At 42.0% G+C, this 21,475-nt stretch overlaps 1 protein-coding gene across 1 annotated transcript in view; it reads left to right on the forward strand.

The window, feature by feature from the left end:
* The window catches only part of adam12b (ADAM metallopeptidase domain 12b), a 163,472-nt gene that overhangs the window by 115,238 nt on the left and 26,759 nt on the right, over positions 1-21,475 (forward strand). The window contains exons 12-17 of the mRNA XM_079511702.1: positions 6,796-6,973; positions 15,794-15,883; positions 17,980-18,175; positions 19,337-19,445; positions 20,504-20,702; positions 20,866-20,943. Of these exons, the coding sequence (XP_079367828.1) occupies positions 6,796-6,973; positions 15,794-15,883; positions 17,980-18,175; positions 19,337-19,445; positions 20,504-20,702; positions 20,866-20,943 (850 nt within the window). The remainder of the gene's footprint in view (positions 1-6,795; positions 6,974-15,793; positions 15,884-17,979; positions 18,176-19,336; positions 19,446-20,503; positions 20,703-20,865; positions 20,944-21,475) is intronic.

Genomic DNA, 21,475 nt, shown 5'->3' on the forward strand with positions numbered 1-21,475 from the left:
AATGAGACAGACTCCATGCAGTCACTTCCAGTAGTAGAGGCCTGCAGAGGGGAGCTGTATGTGTCTGACTGTGCCCAGGTGATGGTCGTTAATTGATGCTATTAATACATCAAGGAAGGCAATTATGTTTCTGCACTGTCAAATAGGTCTACATCTATCCTAAGATGCCACATGTTAACACCTTGAGGGCCCGGACCTATTTAATCCATTAATAAAATGTGCCCATCATTTATAGCGCCCGGACCACTTTTACCGGGGGACCGGAAGTTGTTGTGAATGTCTGTGTAGCAGCTAACAATAGCCACACCACTCTAGAGTCGATCGACAACAACGGGAGGTAAGAATAAATCTATCGCGACTAGCGACTGGACCGCGGAGCACCGTCTAACACAGGATATTTTTTCATAATTAGACGGGATGATTTAGATCGCGAGTTATGAACGTTTTAAGATTTTTGTTTTCGTCCGCTAAATGTTCGATGACGTGTCACTGCAACACCGAGGATTGGGCAACAAGCGCTCCTAGGCTGTGGAGCGATGGGACCGGTTTTGATATCATTACCCTCCGTCCTATTTATCAATCTCCGTCTCGGGCAACTGACGGTGAACTTGAACTTGACGGTGATCTCCGTCTGGGGTCCTTAAACTGTTAACTCGAGCTAGGTTTAAACAAGAAAGCTTGTTTACAGTTGTTGCACAGAAATTAAGTAATTTTACATGAAAAGTAATGCTACTTTTGCAATGTAGTTAAATAAAAATTGTGAAAAAAGCTTGGGGGGGGGAGATAAATCACAAAAAAAAGATTTTTGGAAATATCGTGAAAAATCGTATTGTGAACCTCATATCGTGATACGTATCGTATCGTGAGTTGAGTGTATCGTTACATGCTTATAAGCTATAGATTATATGTACTGTATTGGTATTTTCGCTATTTTTGAAAGATTTTCAAGGGACCCATCCCTTTCTGATGACATCATGTATCTGCCCTGGTACTTTAAATCCCAGAGTTGCTAACCACACATGGAAAGAACCTATAGGGTTTCAGGCATTATGTTATCCAGGGATAACCTAGCTATACGTATTATTTACACATTAGCTGTTTGGCTAATTTCCTGGACGGCATATCAGGTGTGTGGCCTCAGCTGTAATAATAGAAACGGTGTACTGTATAGTATGTATGTGTCTGTGTGTGAGGGCACGAATTTAGAACGTTTAAATTGTGTGTGTGTGCGTGTGTGTGTGTGTGTGGGGGGGGGGGGGAGAGCTCCCCTGTGCGTGAGGGATAGAGAGAGAATATTACCGAAGAGAATTGGAGGCTTTTGAGAGGGTAAAATGAGAGAGAGCTGATGCCCCCCAGCAGGCCTCCCCCCGCCCTACGTCAGACAGAGAGGAGAGGTGTTCATCTGGCACCTAGCAGATTGCTTTGTTTCCCACAACTAGTGGAGTTAAGCAACGCCTAGCGTTGTTTCTCAATATATTCTCTCTCTCTCTCTCTCTCTCTCTCTCGCACAGCCGCTCGCTTGGAATCCACCACCTGTTCCGTTCTTATCAGTGGCAGGCCATGCGATTTACAACGGTTTCCCATATTCTCCATGCTCTGGTTTGATCTACAAAGCCCCATCCGTCCTTGATTTGGTGTGTGGGTGGTGTGCACGGTACAGAAAAGCTCTATTTTATAGGGGTATATACGTGTTTGTGGGCATGCATGCGATAAGCCATATATATACTTTGTCACATGACGGTGCTACAACTCACGAGGTGTCGCAGATGCAACGTGTTGTCTTGTAGATTTGCCTATTTTCAGCAAGTGACATCATCAGCATACAGTACAACAGAGTATGAATGAAGCATACGGTGGTAAACAGATTCCAACAGCATGAGCAGGTGGATTAAGGGAGCAGATGAGGACAGATCTTCAAGTGGGTGACACTCTCCTGAGGCAGTACATGCTGTGTGAAAGGGACCATGTTGTTTTCATCCCGAGGCTGAAAACAACATTGTTAGGGTGTTGTTTTTATGTTGCTTAATTTGAAAAGAATTGCATGGTGCTCCGGGGAGAGAACAAAAGCATTTTTTGTTTTTTGTTGTTGTAGTTTTTTGTTTTTCATTTTTTCACCTCCTGTTATCTCCACTCCCACTTAAGCACTTTCAACAAGGCGTCCTATTTTGGGATGTCATCATTATAGGCGAAGATTTCCTGTTTAATTGAAGAAGAAGAAAAAGATAATTTTTTTCATGCTCTGAATGTATTGTGATGCATTGTGGGCTTCTAGATTGGATATTTTTGCCATTTGTCACGAGAGCTTAAGTGGGTAAGGAGAACACTCATGAAAAGAGGCAACATTACAAACGCTCCCTTACACAACAGTACAAAATACTAAGGCCATTCATTACCAGTCATGTTGAATTTTCACAAAACGTCCCTGTTGACTGAAAGCATTGTGGGCTCCGTCACAATTGAATAGCGGGAACCCCTTTTGGTGGTTACATACATTATGTTATAATTTAGCTATTGAAAAATAGCTAAATAGCACCGAGTGCCGCGCTATGAACAGGTCTGCTATTTTTGAAAAATCGTTAAAATGTGCCTCAAATCTTTCCGAAAATTGTCATGATTTAGAAAACATTATTTTTTTTAATTTCGACGTCAGGCCTGAATGGGTTAAGAAGACCCACCAGATGGTGTAAACCCGTCCGCGGCGCGTTTGTGAGCTTGTAGATCAGCTATTTTTGGTGTACGATATACCGCCACATGATGGAGTACAAAGGGAGCATTACTGTTACTGTAATCCTGTATGCCAGCTGCGCATCCTTTGTACAACTCCATGTCTGCTGACAGCCCCGCTCAAATAATCTCCTGTAGGGCTGGAATATGAAGGTATACTGTGACTGTCATATCCATGTATACGTATGGACATGTACTGTGCACTTCCATCATCCACGATAAATACCATACATGGGTTTATAATTAAAAACATTATGTACTGTGTAATATTCCTTATTCCAATATTAAAAAAGTTAAATGTATTACCTTTAGAGCATACGCTGAAGTATTAGCAACAACGATCATGTTATGATCAGACGCACCAGCGGCCATGTGCTGAGCATGAATGCGGAACGAAACCACAGTGCAGAGCAAGTTGTAGTCCAAACAAATCCCCCGTTCACTTGCATTGGGCTCAATTTCCCAGAAGCCCTAGCAGCCCAGATGATAACTTGATTTCCGGTTTCGTCATCATAACGTGACGGCCTCGTCATCAGGTCCCGGATAAATCTCTTTAATAAAATGTATTTTTAATTATTTTAAAACGGCGAATTAAACGCATTAAACAAATGTCGGGTATAGCGTTTTACGCGCTGTGGAACACTGGATTAAACAATTAGCGGCAGTCAAACTGTTAAATAGACTACTTTAAATATACAAAACATGTGTCATATCAATGTAACAGCCAAATACCATTACACCATCAAAATTACATACAAGACATTGTTGCGTTGTGGCCAAAAGCATTTTGGCCACAACGCTAATCTTGTGTGTTTGACACAACAATGTACTGTGAGACTTCACACGATGCATGAGTGTAAGCCTGATTTAACAGTATCCCGCACCAAAAATAGCAGCTTGTACATCTTGCTGTTTCCGGCACGGAACACAGTTGTACGATAAATCAGATAAATCATAAATAGAGACGTTTTCATTCTGCCAGAGCATTACTGTGTCCATGCAGTTCAAGCAGTCATGTTGCTGTCATGCAAAGTATGTGTGTCTCAGTGTCTGTGTGCGCTGTGGTCCTTATGTTCATACTGTCAGTCTAATCGGCTGGCTTTAAGGGCGGGAACCCCTTTTGGTGTTAGCATTACGTTATGCTTTAGCTATTGAAAAATAGCAGATCTACAAGCTCATAGCGCGCCACCGAATGGCGCGCTACGAGCTTGTAGGTCTGCTATTTTAGAAAAATCGAAGAACGACTGACATAGAAACATAGCCTTTTCAGAAAACTGTCAGGATGTAGAAGACATTTTTAGAATCTGATCTCAGGTCAGAATGGGTTAACAGGTGACAGTGTAGGACACAATTGCAAAAGGAGTTTAACTTATACTCATCTTTACACATTTCTTTCTCTTTCTTTCTCACCTTTATTTATACTCTGAATACAGCTGAGGGCAAGCCCTCATTTTCAACATAGCCGAGGTTACAATACATAAAATACAGTCACAAAACAATACATCAAAGAACAACCATCAGTAAAATAAATCAATTGAAGCAGGAACTGAACTGACCGAAGGATGGCAGGGAGCTCAGTTTTCAGGAGTTTTGGAGTTCATTCCATGAAGTTGGGCCATTGACAGAAAAAGCTGTCTTGCCCAACTCTGTCTGGGCTTGAGGAACCTTGAGCCTTAAGAAATTACTAGAGCGGGTCTGATAGGTATCTGTCCTTCTTTATAAGGACAGATGACAAGGAGTTATATCATGGGAACGCCACCCGTCGCTCTGTTTATTGAAGCCTCCTCTCAACAAGTTAACAACATCAACACTGACGCACCACAACACCGCGTCATCCAAGCACAACAGCCTTCAGGCAAAACCAAACGATCCCCGAGCCTACATAATTGTTCAGTTCCATCATGGAACAAATATAGTCAGGGACTCAGGCAGCATCCCAGCAATGGCTTTATATAAAAAATAGGTGCCAATGCTTATCTCGTCTCTCAGTCAGAGAGGATAAACCTGAGTTCTCATAAAGTGCACAGTGGTGGGTACCATAACTATCACTAGTAGTCCACCGCAAGGCGGAGTGGTAGACAGTGTCTAGCCGCTTTAAAAGTGAAGGAGCAGCAGACCTATAAATGATGTCCCCGTAGTCCAGGACCGAGAGGAAAGTGGTCTCAATAATAGCTTTTTTACTGGAATTTGGAAAACAGAATTTATTGCTATACAGAAAACCTAGTTTTTGTCTTAGTTTGGAGACTAGATCAACAATATGAAATTTAAAAGAAAGTTTATCGTCATAATCCAGATGCCAAGATATTTATATTCAGAGACCCTCTTAATCGTGGATCCATCTGAGGAAGTTATAAGTACACTATCCAAGTCAATATTCATAGCCCTAGAAAACAGCATACATTTTGTTCAACTTTTTTGCTATTTAATGTCTTCCGTGTTCATTTGACAGGGTTTTTGACAGTTAAATACACTAAGGATTTGACTGTGTACAATTTCTGACTAATTTAACTCTTGACCCGCAATTGTCCATTTTACGGCTCAATTTGTAGACTTTCAGAGTTAAATGTTACGCCGTAGACATTTTCCTCACACTCTCTCTGTTTCACTCTCATTCCCTTTAGAGGTCTTCATCACTCTGTCTCTGCATCGCTGCCCTTCCATCTGTATCTCTGGATCTTTTGTGTTTCTCTTTTCTAGCTCTCCACGCGTTCTCCCTTCTGTTTTCCCTCTCCTGCTTGTCCAAAGTAATTTGTTCCATGTCTCCCTCTTCCTCTTCCTCTGCTCGATTTATTTCTGCTCTCTTGTCCTTGGTTTATACTAGACACAGAGAATCTCAGAGCGAGCACTCCCCCCGGGGACCACGGCTGTTACAGGCAGATCAGACAGTTTCATCTCTAGATTCATAACGTCCCTCATTCTCAATATGAAATCCAATTTCTGCCCTCGCTAAATTAGACATTACTCAGCGTTTCAGGTAAGCGGTCCCAGGGAGCGAAATTAATGCGGTCGAAATTATGTGGTTTCACAATTGCTATAGCCAATATACGGGGACCACATCCAAGTACACACAGACACACACACACGCAAGCGCCTGTCCTTTGACGATGTGGCTTTCAAGTACTTTGGCGTGCTGCACATGTGTGAGTGGTGTAACCACTCCAACAACTGGCTTTGTTAGTTTACGTGTCCACGTGTTTGTTCGTACCAAAAAAATGAGCATGGTTGCTATGGTCACTCAGTTCACACGGGTGTGATTTCATTACGTCAGACATTACGTCAGACCACAGCTGATCAGGCTATATAATACCTTACACCACTCAGTTCACACGAGTGTGATTTTTTGGTTTATTTACGCATGTTCATAGAAAAGATTGTGCTGATTTGGAGGCTCAACTGATGTCGGTAAACCATTGAAATGTGTGTCAAGCCCAACAAGAGCCTTTTTATTTACCAGTCGGGGTGGCAGACGTGTGAGTCATCTTCATCGCTCTCATTCAAATCCCCTCGTCCCACAGTTACTTTGATTCTGAATGATGGAGGGTTTTTTTTTTCTTTCTTTCTTTCTTTCTTTCTTTCTTTCTTTCTTCCTTCCTTCCTTCAAGTCTGCTACAGCACTCGTGTCGGTTCTTTTAAATCACAAGTAGACATAATGGACCATTGGTAGAGAAACAATGTCTTAATGTTTTGTGTGAAGCACTTTGAATTGCCTTTTGTTGAAATGTGCTTTACAACTAAATGTGGCTTGCGTAGCTTTTTCCTTCCTTCCTTCCTTCCTTCCTTCCTTCCTTCCTTCCTTCCTTCCTTTATTTCATTATTATCCCATTCTGGGCGGGAACCCCTTTTGGTGTTTTAACTAAGCATTATGTTACACTTTAGCTATTGAAAAATAGCAGATCTACAAGCTCATAACGCGCCACCGAGTGGTGCGCTACGAGCTTGTAGGTCTGCTATTTTTGAAAAATCGTAAAAATGCGGCACAAATCTTTTGAATATAATATTCTTTCAGAGCAAACTTTTTTTTTTTATTTCGACGTCAGCCCTAATTGGGTTATTGGTCTTTTCCTCCATCAGGTATCCCTTCCCGACAGTGTTCAGCACATGCAGTAAGAAGGACCTGGCGGCCAGCCTGGAGAAAGGCGTAGGCATGTGTCTGTACAACATGCCTGAGGTGAAGGTGCTCTACGGCGGACAGAAGTGTGGCAACGGTTACGTAGAGGAAGGAGAGGAATGTGACTGTGGAGAGCCAGAGGTATGGGTTTCTTATACTGTTCCATTTGGACCATACAATGTCAAATCTTAACTACAAGAGTGTACAAATGGAACTATTCACTTCCATTTGTACATACAGTTAAATGAACCCATTTTGACCTGAGATCAGATTCTAAAAATGTCTTCTGCATCCTGACAGTTTTCTGAAAAAGCTATGTTTCTATGTCGGTGGTTCTTCGATTTTTCAAAAATAGCAGATCTACAAGCTCGTAGCGCGCCACTCGGTGGCGCGCTATGAGCTTGTAGATCTGCTATTTTTCAATAGCTAAAGCATAACAGGGGTTCCCGCCCAGAATGGGTTAAATTAACACTAACGCCTACTGTGTCGGCTATTATTCACAATTATTGTACAAATAATATGATAAGGAATTGCCTTACACATGGCAGGACTTCAACAGTAAGTATGTTGAAGTATGCATTCAAGTTTCATGTATCGTGAGTCGTGTCATCCAGAACCATACCGGCAATCTGACATTGCCCATATCCCATTGACTATATCTTACAGTATACTTTTTTTCCATGGTTTTCCATAGTTTGTTTGATTTCAATACGGTATAAAAATCAACTTGCCGAGACCTGTGCTCGAGGTGCAGTAGGTAATCCAACACGCTTAATTTGCGTGGGTATTTTCTGTCAAACTTTCTGTTATCTTTAATGTATTTATTAACCCATTTTGGGCGGGAACCCCTTTTGGTGTTACTATTATGTTATGCTTTAGCTACTGAAAAATAGCAGATCTACAAGCTCATAGCGTGCCTGACGACTGACATAGAAACATAGCTTTTTCAGAAAACTGTCAGGATGTAGAGGACATTTTTAGAATCTGATCTCAGGTCAAAATGGGTTAATTTGCGTGGGTATTTTCTGTCAAACTTATGTTATCTTTAATGTATTTATTAAAGCACTCTTTGATTTGACCGTTCAAATTGAAAATAGTCCCTGAAGGGAGCATTGGTGGCGCAGCCGGTAAAGTAAAGTCCAAGGGTTCCAATCCACTGTGGTGCATACAACGGTTTGGCCGAGCGTTTATAAGAACACAATTGGCCGTGTCAGGGGGAGGGAAGCCAAGCGGGGATGGTGATCTCTGTCACCCTCACCACACGTACTCCTATCGCAGTCCCGCCCCCTCGAGAGACCCGGAAAATAAATCCCCGTTCATTTTCCTCATAGACTTTTCAGAAAGTATTTATTTAAAGACGTTTACGCAGCGGACAAAGCCAACTCTTGTCGTGACAAATCATGACAACAAAACAATTTTTCGGGCTGAACAAATAATTAGAAAGAAGAAGAAAACTTTTTTTGTTGTTTTTCTTCTTTGTAATTATTTGTTTGGTCCAAAATATTGTGTTTGTTGTCATGATTTGTCACGACAAGAGTTGGCTTTGTACGACGCTTAAAAGGTCTTTAAATAAATACGTTTTGAAATGTCTATGGGAAAACTGCATTGGAAACTATTTCCTGGGCCTGGCGTCGTCCTGAAAGGGGGCGGGACTGCAACGCTCTATAGGCTGAGGCGGGAGGAGTAGGATGGAGGTGCTGTGTCCTCCCATTGGGGGTCCTCACCATAGAGTATAAAGAAGGATAGAGACTGAACTGGCGCGAAGCTCCGCCCCCCTGCAATTCATATCAGTGGAAGTTGCTCAGTGGCGTTTTGAAGCACCCAGAAGAGCCTTCTACTTCCGCCTTTTTTTCGATTTGGGCACCAAATTTTGGTGCCCAAATGCGGAAGTGCAAACGCGCTCAACGTTAAAGCCCAGCTGCACGGGGTTTCCTCATCATACTTCCACGGGTCCGCCTGCAGTCCCTCCTCTTACCACTAGGGCCCAGTGCTTCAACGTTGGAGAGCCTCACTGGCCCCTTGGTCCTCACTGACGGGTGGTCCAGTAGGTCACAATATCAGTGGCAATGTGTGGGATGGAATTGGCATACAGTACAGGCTAAATTGGGGAGAAAAGGGGGTAAAAAATAATTGACTGAAAAAGAGTCCCTGGAAAGAAACAAATTTCAAACATCCATGACATCATTTTAATGACTTTGGATAAAATATAAACAAAACACAAAATTAAAAAAGAAAGCCATTAGTATAATATAGTCCTTTAAGAAGTAGACCGCTGTTAAAAGTGATAAACCAAAATAAACCATAACTGCATCACCCAACCACAGAATTACAGAAAACCTCAGCGAGTCACTCGGCCTCCCAAAACAAACCACAACAAACATAAGAGTCAAACTCTCTCATGGCAACGGCAATGTTACTTGCACTGAAGGTTGACAAGGAAAAACAACAAAAACATTGTCTAAATCAATGCGAACCCCCAGAGGCAACACCAATATGAGTGTTTTATTTACATCACTCGCTCTCTGTCTCTCCGTCTCCAACATGTGCTGAGCAGTGCCCTGACGAGGCAGCCACGGTGATGTAATGTCCTTCTTACCGGCTCATTAATCAAACATGCCGTCCAAATGTGTGACAAATGAAACAAACAAAAGTGTAATCAGGGTGAGAGTGAGAGTGAGCTTTCTTTGGCTGTGCCATCCAAACAACTGGGCCGGGTCAGTGAGGTGTTCTGAAATGCACGCGCGCGCGCACACACACTCTCTCACACTCACACACACACACACACACACACACACACACACACACACGCACATCTTAGAGATTCAAGTAAAGTACACACTCACAGACACATTTTGGCACACACACAACATTCTCTCTCAATTTCATATGCAGAGACTGAAGCTGAAATCACAATCCCATCTGGAGAGCAGGTACAGTACTATACCGTCACCTCACCCATCTGGAGAGCAGGTACAGTACTATACCGTCACCTCACCCATCTGGAGAGCAGGTACAGTACTATACCGTCACCTCGCCCTGCCAGGACAGCTGTTCCTTTTACTTACAACAAAGAAACGCATCACTACGATTCCTTTCAAGTTTTGACATAATTTCCCATAGTCTGTTGGCTGTCTCATTCAGCAAAAAAAAAACACTCACATTCCCATTCGGTGTTTGCTGATTTAGCACGCCCAGCCAGAAAGCAAAATAACAAGTGTTATTAAGCAAGACATCAGAATCGTGACGGGGCAAGGCCAGTCGGCAAAGTTAATTTGGAAAGGGAATTAAGGAAGTTTAGGATACTGGGATCTCTGGACACAATATTAGTGTTGACCGGTTGGTAGAATATTTTGTAATAGTTTTTCGACCACATCCGGCCTGCAGCCCATTCAGTTCTGTTCTAATAGCTTTGACTGCATCATTGATCAGAATAAAAGACGATATTAGCGGCTAATCAAAACAAAGATATCAGCTGTGCTGCTCTCCCGGAGCGCCACAGACTCAGTGACTAGGCTAGCTAGTTTCTTGGGACATTTGTGGTCGTAGTGGCTACATCTGTCATTTCAAAATTATGATATTTTCTTTAGCGATTATCTTAGTTTTAAGGGTAACTGTTGTATAATTGCAATATTATATCATTAATGCACTTCTGCTCTGCCTTTCGGAACTCTGCGGGCCACATATGGGCAGTGATGGGCAAGCTACTTGGAAAATGTAGTACACTACCAGTTACTCTCTATTAAAATAGCTCAACTACAACGGAAGCTATCCCCAGAGAATTGTAGCAAGCTACACTATAAGCTACATGGCAAAAGTAGCTAGCTACATGGACACTACTTTTTTTTATTCATGTTTTTATCAACTTCATGATCAAGTTTCCACCGAACAAATAGGCAGGCAAAAATGCTGAGTTTGATTGTTTATTAAAAAACAAACTGGAAACAAGCCCTCTGTCTGGCTTTTGGTGTCAACTTTTTCACATTTACTTGTATTAATGTACCTTGCGGTCGTCAGACTCTTCTTATCTAAACCAACCAATAGGGTGACCAGATCCCAACTAACCAGATGTGGGACAAAGAGTGTGTTTGTGTGGGACACATGCAGGGTTGTGTCGTGCGCGTTAATAATGTGTATACGAAAACAAAAATAATAACATTTCTATTCCTCAATTAGACATTTCTATTCTGCCCCTCACATAGCATATCTATGCTTTGCCATCTGGTTGATTCAGTAGCACATAATAGGACTATGATGATAATAACTATAATAGAACTACTATGCATTTAAATGAACTATTATTGGAAAAACAGGACAATAGACCTGGACCGACCAACCAACCAACCAACCAAGGGGCTTTGATTTGATTGTGAAGGCATGAATTCAGGCCTGGAATTTCATCCTTTTAGGGGCAAGGCCACTTGGCCTTTAGTGTGGTCAACTTTTTAAGGGCACAAGGCCAAGTGCCAGGGCATGAAGGCCATCAATTAAAAAATGATTTTCCGATGAACATTGGTTCAGAACAGTGCTTCTTAAATAAATAATCACAGCTTTAAATAACAAAATATAAGTAGCTACTGTTGTAAAATATTGTAAACATGTTTTGGGGACCCAGTCCAGAGATGAAAATCATAATGAAATGGCCTAGGACCCTGTCAGGCTGTCACCCTAGGCTAATTAATATAAATTTAATTTGGGGGTCCTTGAAATTTAAATGGCTGAGGATCATTGGGTTAAACTGTGAGTTAATTCACATAAAATACAATGACAGCCTACATAACTTTTGAATAAGGGCTTGGTTTAAAAAAGCCTATATTTTGTGCTAAACTAATATATTGAATAACATGGCATTGTAGAGAGGTTAGTGACAGATAAGATAATTTCTCCATTGTGGGGCTGCACCGCTGCAGGACTGAGGACTCTGCAGTAAGTCAACACAAAGTGAAAGTGCAGCTTCAAATCAGTTTTTTGTTCTTACCTGGAGACAGTGTGTGCTGTGCACAGGGGAACAATTGTTTAATTATATCCATGGTGTCTTTCTGTCGCTATCCATAATGCGACGCAAAAGTACATTTATGTTTGTTTTGGTGGGCTAGATAGATTCGGTAGATCTCCTCCTTGTATGGACAGCCACGCTGTTTCGCATTAGACAAAAGGAAATCAGCTGGACCATGTCCGACCAACGTTAATACATGTGACGTAGGACCGCCACACTGTCGCAACTGTAGGAAACATTGTTTTGTTTTGAGTGATAGTTGCAGTTTGACCGGATAGCTAGATTAGCTACACTAGTAGGCAGCGTGTGGGCTAAATGCCCTCTGTTTACTCTGTCAGTGCGTGTATGTGTGGCGCGGAGGAGGAGGCGTGCGGGTGTGTGTGTGTGTGTGTGTGTGTGTGTGTATGCGCGCGTCATGACGACCAGCGGCAGCGGGGGTAGTTATTAAGGCAAAGTACCGCAAAATAATCAAACCACTTTGCAAATGGCAACACAACTACAACACAGATTTGTTCTGCGCGGGACGTGAGGGGAACATTGGTTACCGTAATGACTGGAAAATTGCGATAAACGGTAAAATGAACTTCTGTGGGCGCCGGTCGGGGCACCACGGCCACGGTGGCCGTATGGGCATATACTTTTTCGAGGGGCACACGGCCAAAGAGAGGGGCAACGACGGCCATGGCCGCCGTGGCCGCCGTGAAATTCCTGCCCTGCATGAATTACAACCAATTAGGAACCAATAAATAAATGTTTACTTTATCAAAGTATCCTCCTCCTAACAAAGCCAACTACTGCAAATTATTTTGAAATTATACATGTAAAATAAATAAAAGATAAAATAAAATAAAATTGGTCAGCATTGGAGGCAACTCATAATAAATTAAATTGTAAACACACTTCTCCACCATAGCAGCACAGCCAGGATATACACTTTTTAGGTGTTTTTAGGTGTTTATGTTGTCCATTACAAGTCTGAAAGTCTCAGTTGTACTGTGTGGTAAACACTAGTTAGTTCAGCTGATGTTACCTTTTCTTCTTGTTTTGTTTTAAAACGTGTCCGTGAAGCCTCCTCTTGATCAACACGTTGCTTCACGTCGTTATTCACCTCCTCCGTGTGTCACTGAGAAACGACTCTAATTACAAATGTTACAGAAGACTCTTTCAATATGCCTTGCACTGCATGGCTTCTTCACCCACGGATAAATAGTTTCCCTGTGCTTGTTGTAACTGCACTTCATTTTCTTCCCCTTTCTCCTCCATGTTTTAGCTAAGACGCTAACTCACGTGTTTCGTGCGTTGTTTTGTTTTGGTGGGTGTTCACTAAACTATCCGCACCGCATTGATTTGATTTCCCCCTCTCTGCCCGGCTGTTTGATTGACAGCCAATCCTACCTACCTACACACTAGCCTCGGTCCCAGGCTTACTTTTCTGCGAAAAGAAGAGCCTGGTCACAACGTAAGGCAGAGAAGCTATCGGGTGGATGTATCCTCCGGAACATCCGTCAGATGTATTTCCCCCGGATACGATATTTTCCCGACCAATCACAACACTTGTTTCATTCGCGGAGAATGTAAACTGATTTGTAAAGCATCAACGTCATTTCCTTGGGCAATACTTCCGCTAAAATCCCGCAACTTCCGCTGATAGTCTTTTCAGCGTAGGTCTTGCCCAGGGTGCCTACACACACACAGTCACGGCCTGCCCCCTGGCCCTGTCATGACAGCCTCCGCAGGTCCGCTGACAGACCCACAGATAAAGCGCACATTTGAAAACTGGAGCCTGTCTATCATAATGCGGGACAACGTCTCAATTTGCGGGACGCATGAAAAGTCATTGAAATGCGGGACAATCACGCACACATCTTTATTTAACAGTAAATTTGTAACGTATAGCGTTTGTTGGACGTTACGTCACTACTTGGGTCTAAAAATAGCTACACTACAGAAAACGCTACTTGGTTCAAAAGGAGCGACGCTACCATCACGGTACTGATAAATGTAGTTAAGCTATGTAGCGTCGCTACTTGTAGCTAGCTACTGCCCAACACTGCATATGGGCCAGTGCTATCATTTTCATTGAACAACAACTGGATATTCCATTTCTCCATGACCTTCCTGATGTCATGGCAATGGACCTTGTGCGGTCAGGCAATAGACCCACTTGGATGGGGAGATGATGAAAGCATCCTTCACTCATAATTCTAAACAATAGACTGACGTCAGGGTGAAGAATGAAATTAGTTGAGTATGACTCCCATAACAAAAACACCCTTCAACTGATCGTTAATAAAGGCTGAAATCCCAGCCAATTCAACCCCCGAGTCCTCAGCAGTCAACACATCATCAGATGTTAAGTTGTGATGCTGGTGTTGTGTGTGTGTGTGTGTGTGTGTGCACAATGGGTTTTGGAAAACATTGTGGATGCACTTGTTGGGCATCTAACGAAAGATAAACATTCCACTATCGACCCTTGTGTCGTTTCACAGCCATCTTCCTCCCTTCTGTCTTCCCCTTATCTGTATTTTTCGACTCCTGCCAGCGGCCAGTTCATCCTGCCATTGCATGCGGTCGAGATCTTTTCCGTACAAAGTTCAGGTTTTCCATGCCGTTAACCCATGTTGGGCGGGAACCCCTTTTGGTGTTAGCATTATGTTATGCTTTAGCTATTGGAAAATAGCAGATCTACAAGCTCATAGCGCGCCAGCTTGTAGGTCTGCTATTTTTTTTTTATGATCAGTATTTATTTGGATTTTTTACAAATACAGAAAACAGAAAAAACAAACACAAGCAACAACAACAGAATACGTATGCATGGACATTATGTATGAACACAGAAACATAATATAAATCAAGGATATAGACAAGATAAACAAATAAAAATAAATCAAATTAAAAGTTTCAATTAGTTTACACGACCAAACACGCAGCATCATCAACCGTGTCATATGTATACTAATACAGTAGTAGGTCTGCTATTTTTGAAAAATCGACTGACATAGAAACACAGCTTTTTCAGAAAACTGTCAGGATGTAGAAGACATTTTTAGAATCTGATCTCAGGTCAAAATGGGTTAATTGCCAACTCTGCATTCGCCCACTATCTTTTTTAGCACCATCGAATCTCAGCTCGAGCCCACCTCAGCCAAGCCCACCCATGCACCCACTCTTTCTTTTTTTTCAATTTACGTTTTATTGAATTTTACATGAAAACGAAACGACTGACAATTGACAATACATACAACCGAAAACAAAACAAGACAATATACGTACAATACACACAAGGGGAGATGTCTGCCTCTCTTCTCTATCGATGATCATTCATAATACATAAGTACCTCAAACAGGTGCATATACAGGTTAAACAGGTTTAACTGAAACTATACAAAATCAGGTCTTATGGTAGAAACATGAGCAATCCATCTAAACCAGTTATCTGTGAAGACTTCAACTTGACCTCTGAAGCTGAATGTAATTCTCTCCATAATAAATATACTATAGATTAAATCAATCCATTCATTCATAGTTGGTATGCACCCACTCTTTCAACTGCCTCAATTGATTCTGTCTTGCCTCTCTCCCCTCCTCAGGCCTTCCACTGGTTCGATGCACACCGGGCGGGGGGGGGGGGGGATTGGGGGGATCCCATCAAATGAGCTGCGCTTCACACGTCCAAAAATCTTTTGAGATTCCCCAAATCCAAAACATATGAGCCTGCAGCCTCAGGGGCCACACAGGGCCCTTTTGCGTTGACAAAGAGAGAGCAGTTCTCAGCGCTTGGCTAATGTTGCCGTGTCCCTCAAAACTCAAAGGGGTCGCCGAAGGTCGGTGGGCAACAGGAAACGCGCTCGCCCATCCCAGAAGGCTTGACCTGACATGGTCCTCACATGGTATCATGTGCCGAGAGAGGATATCGGCTGACGCTGATGTGGTCCATGTGTTGTTTTTTTTGTGTGTGTCTCTCTCAGGAGTGCATGAACCTCTGTTGCAACGCCACCACCTGCACCCTGAAAGGAGACGCTGTGTGTGCCCACGGACAGTGCTGTGAGGATTGCAGGGTAAGGAAGCATACTCTCAACATTTCTGTTGTTATCTCGGTCTCCAAACACTTTTCGTTATACGACCTACACACACACACACACACACACACACGGCTCTGCTCCTCTGTCCATCTGTTCACTGTCTCACACTTCACCTGCCCTGTGAGACCTTTCTGTATACTCATTTTTTTTGAGTGGTGCAACCACTCCAAGGAACAGCAATGTCCGTGTGTGTTAACCTATGTGTGTGACTATGAGTAGCAGTAGGGGCAAAAGTGGCGCTGTTGTGCCAGAAACAGAGAGAGAGAGAGAGTGCTGCATGTTGCCTGCTAATGAGAGACAGACAAATATTCTACGCTGCCGAGATTGTTTTATTACCTTTAGAGCATACGCTGAAGTATTTGCAGCTTTCAACGACGAAAGTCCGGCGAAAAATGGTCCGTCGGCATGTTTTGATCATCAACACCAGTGGCCATTACAATGTGCTACAGGGTCCGCCTCTATGAGGCATTGAAGTCCAAACAAACCCCCCGTCCACTTACATTGAGCTCAATTTCCCAGAAGCCCTAGCAGCCCAAATGATGACTTGATTTCCGGTTTCGTCGTCATAACGCAACGGTCTCGTCATCAGGTCCCGGATAAATCAGCTGTTTCTTTTTAATTATTTTAAAACGGCGAATTAAACGCATTAAACAAATGTCGGGTATAGCGTTTTACGCGCGGTGGAACACTGGATTAAACAATTAGCGGCCGTCAAACTGTTAACACATGTTACACAAGCTTTTACTTTGCAGGGAAGGGGACATTGCATTTCCAAGGCTGTAGCAAATATCCACTCAAGTGCAAGAACAGCAGCTTTATCTCTTTCTGATTTATATTAATTAACTCAAGAGTATTATTCTCTTGTGATATGATTAATAAGATTTATCACCTGCCCGCCCGCCTTTTACAATTTAATTCAATTTAACTTTTTTTTAAGTTTTCTTCATCTTGCTAAAGAAGTGATTGTTCCTTTGACATGTAAATGCCTTCCAATCAAGTTCTCAGATGTGTGCCTCCACTTTGAAAATGGGACATTTGCTGGAGTTGATTAAGTTCTTTGAAGCTGCTCATTTTCTATTAATCATGTTTCAGTGTAGACTTTAGATTAGAAGGAAACTGAGGTCCCTCCTCTCCTCTGACATAACAAAGGGTTTGACCCCCCTGCTGTGAGATATCATTAACCCTGGTGTCCCTATTTTGGTCATGTCATTATATGCTAACATTTCCTAAATGTTTCTAGACTTTTCAAACTTTTTCAAAGGTTTTTTCATAAACGGTACTATAGACGAATAACAGTTTAAGTCCACACTAATTGTCCATAATGTATAAATGATGGATAAGGGGTCAGGACAACAAGGCCTTTTCGTGGAGGGGTCAGAATGAAATTTGGACTTAAACTGTTAAACTGAACTGAACTTATAATACTGCACTGTACTGTCCCTCTATAGTACCAAATCATTACACCGGAAATAGCCAATCTACAAGCTTACAATGCTTTGTGTCACCGAATATTCGCCCCCAGAATAGTGATGCTAGTTGTTCGAGACAGTTTTATGTTTTCTTTTCACTTTATTTTTATTTTTATTTTTATTTTTTGGAGTTATTATTACTTGATATTTAGAAGCCTACATCTCTAATTTGACATTTTGGTATAATTCTAATAATATAGTTGTGATGTTGCCACCCTATAAACATTATTTGCTTTAGAATTAATTATCTTCAGAGTAAAGGTTTTCCATCTATACTAATCAGGAATAATTAGTTATATTTTTTGAATTTTATTTTTAGATTATTGCATAGACAGGAAGTGGTTTGTTTTGTTTAAATTTACTTTACACTCATTTTGGAACAATGGAAAAAAGTTTTGGTAAGGGTTGTGAGGCAAAGCGAGGCAACTTTTTTGACCGCATATTTATTTATTTATTTTTGGACATTTTCAGTTTGATGATTTCCATGGAGATTTTAATGGAAATAATGAAAGAAAAATTGTTCAATGACTTTCTGCTTTTTTGGGAGGAAATAAAGTGAGTCAAGTCACCTATAATTCTGGTGTGCGTTTGCGTGTTCCACAGCTCAAACTGGCCGGCACGCCGTGCCGTGAGTCCAGTAACTCCTGTGACCTGCCAGAGTTCTGCACCGGCGGCAGCCCTCACTGCCCCGCCAACGTCTACCTGCATGACGGCCACGCCTGCCACAACGTGGACGGGCATTGCTACAACGGCATCTGTCAGACCCACGAGCAGCAATGCATCACACTGTGGGGACCAGGTTAGTGTGGAAGAGCGGCCTCCAGTTGCGCACACAAAGACAGCAGATCTACACGCTCACGACACCAGTGGCGTGCACAGATAGACACTAGGTGGTGCTAGAGCACCTGCCCTTTGCCATCTTTTTTTTTTGATACAGTGTACAGTACACTGTACAATATGTGGACCATGTAGTCCAGTAATAATGTAATTTGACCTCTAACTAATTGCAAAAAAAACAAACTCAACTGATTTTGCATCTTCAATATATCCTGAATAACAGAAAGAAAGTTGCCTGGAATTGTCTGAGGGGAAAGTGTTGAAAATGGCCTGTACAGTATGGCCACCATTGACATCCTATTATAAGGCAATATTTTCTAAATTTCCTTATGCTTTAAGTAGCATGTGACATATCAAACTAGGTTGTTGTCATGATGCTGAAGCCATTCCAAGCATTAGTTTTGCATAAAAACACTCATTGGGCTAAATTTGGCCATAGCAACTTGCCAAAATGTAATGAGGTCAGCACATTTGGGCAAGTTGCTATGGCCAAATTTAGCCCAATGAGTGTTTTTATGCAAATCTAATGCTTGGAATGGCTTCAGCATCATGACAACAACCTAGTTTGATATGTCACATGCTACTTAAAGCATAAGGAAATTTAGAAAATATTGCCTTATAATAGGATGTCAATGGTGGCCATACTGTACAGGCTATTTTCAACACTTCCCCTCAGACAATTCCAGGCAACTTTTTTTCTGTTATTCAGGATATATTGAAGATGCAAAATCAGCTGAGTTCGGGTTTTTTGCAATTAGTTAGAGGTTGATCCTGTATTTTCCATAGATTTCCTGTACTAATGGTGACATTGATCAATTCTTGATAAAAAAGCTTCTAATATATTATTTATGCCCCAAAATCTATAAATCTCACACTATTAAGGCAACCGGCCGGTTCCACTCGCTGCACGAGGTGCACTTTTTTTCACTTGAGCACCTGCCCCTCTAAATGTCTGTGCACGCCACTGCACGCCACACTGTGTCGCAGCACGTCGTGCGCTTGTAAATCTGCCATTTTCGGTGTGCAACAAAGTACAAACCAGGCTTAGGAATAATTTTCACCGGCCCTGGTTTTTGGGTGCTTTCAACTGTGGTTCATTTTCACTGTCTATTCCTAATGCAAGGAGCCAAGCCCGCCCCAGGGGTCTGCTTCGAGAGGGTCAACTCTGCGGGAGATCCATATGGGAACTGCGGGAAGGATTCTAAAGGCTCCTTTGCCAAATGCGAATCGAGGTAATGGCTGCATCAAGAATGCCGCTACGAAGGCAGTCAGAGAAATGACTGCATAACAACACTGTTTAGCTTAACCCATTTAGGCCTGACCTCGAAATTTAAAAAAATATCTTCTAAATATTTTCACGATTTTTCAAAAAATAGCAGACCTACAAGCTCGTAGCGCGCCACTCGGTGGCGCGCTACGAGCTTGTAGGTCTGCTATTTTTCAATAGCTAAAGCATAACATAATGCTAACACCAAAAGGGGTTCCCGCCCAAAATGGGTTAAGTAGCATTGTCAGCAACCATCATTAAACCACGGATTCCGATATCAAAAACAAAGAATTTACTAGGGTAAAAAAGAAAGTAATTTTAAGAAGATAGCAGCTAATTACCATCTCAAGTACTTATGGAGCTATTTTTGTTGGCTAATTATCATAAGATTCTCACCCTTTGGGTGAGTTCTCTTATCAAGCGCTTTGCTAATTGATGTAATTGCGTTAATGACTGGGGGACTGAAGCAGAACAGTCATTAACTCCCTTTTCAATAGTCTGGCGACAATTAGACATTTATACTTACAATTCTGAGATACTATCCCATGTCCACACACGCTTTATTCATTAAATATATCCATTAGTTTGCTAGTTACTGTGTGTGTGCGTGTGCGAGTGCGTGCACAAACACTCTTGCGTACTGTATGTACACGTAACAAGCCAGTCTGTTTAAAATACTATCTTAAGTCTACATAGCACTTTATGTAGACTTAGATAGTATTTTAAACAGACTTATAGCTTGTTACTTAGACAGCACTAGAATTGCATTTTATGTAGTCCTAGCAATTGATAGTACACATATATAATATATAATATAGTATAGTATGTATAGTTTACATAGATACTCCACTGTTACGTTCTTAGTTTACGCATGATTCATGATAACTACTTTTTATATATGTTTTTTATATGCTTTATATATGCTTTTGTTATTGCTTAATGTAAGTCGCTCTGGATTAAGAGCGTCTGCTAAATGCCTAAATTGTAAATTGTACATACTGTACATATGTGTGTCATACTCAGGGATGCAAAGTGTGGCAAGATTCAGTGCCAGGGAGGTGCCAACCGACCCGTGATTGGAACAAACGCCGTCTCCATAGAAACCAACATCCCCCTTCAGGAAGGTGGACGTATTTTGTGTCGAGGGACCCACGTCTACCTCGGTGATGACATGCCCGACCCTGGGCTGGTCCTGGCCGGTACGAAGTGTGGAGAGGGCAAGGTAAGAGGAGACACATCTTAACAATATTAAATGACGGTAAAGAGAAAAAAAATCCAAGGTTTTCTTTTTTCCTGAGGCAGTACTTTTTTCCTGAGGCAGTATAGCTATTGCTAAAAACGTGCAGCCACTTAAAAATGTTTAACGTTGCTTTTCCCTCTTCTAGATGTGCCTGAATCGCCAGTGCCAGAACGTCAGCGTGTTTGGTGTGCATGAGTGCTCTGGGAAGTGCAGTGGTCGTGGGGTGAGTGCTAAATGCCTGTAGCCAGAGTGTTTGATGTTAAATTATGCATTGTAGCTTGTGTAGCAGCGTAAAAGAGCCTTGAGCTTTTTGGATGACTCTGTGTTTAACTATTTAGTCAAGTGTGTGGCCAATTGAACTAAATGACGCCTGACTGTCCTACTGGCCTTTACATTTTACACGGTAGCGCGGTTCCAGTATCCCAGCAACAATGTATTTACAGCACGGCCTGTGAGTTACTGCGGCTGCTCCCATGCTGTGCAATCAATCTTCATTGCCCTGCTGAGGTTAAATCAATCCCATTTAAGGGCATCATTTATGTTGTGCTTAATCCATTTTGGGCGGGAACCCCTTTTGGTGTTTAGCTATTGAAAAATAGCAGATCTACAAGCTCATAGCGCGCCACCGAGTGGCGCGCTACGAGCTTGTAGGTCTGCTATTTTTGAAAAATCGAAGAACGACTGACATAGAAACATCGCTTTTTCAGAAAACTGTCAGGATGTAGAAGACATTTTTAGAATCTGATCTCAGGTCA

Source organism: Electrona antarctica, assembly GCF_951216825.1.
Source record: "Electrona antarctica genome assembly, chromosome: 10".
Lineage (NCBI taxonomy): Eukaryota > Metazoa > Chordata > Actinopteri > Myctophiformes > Myctophidae > Electrona > Electrona antarctica.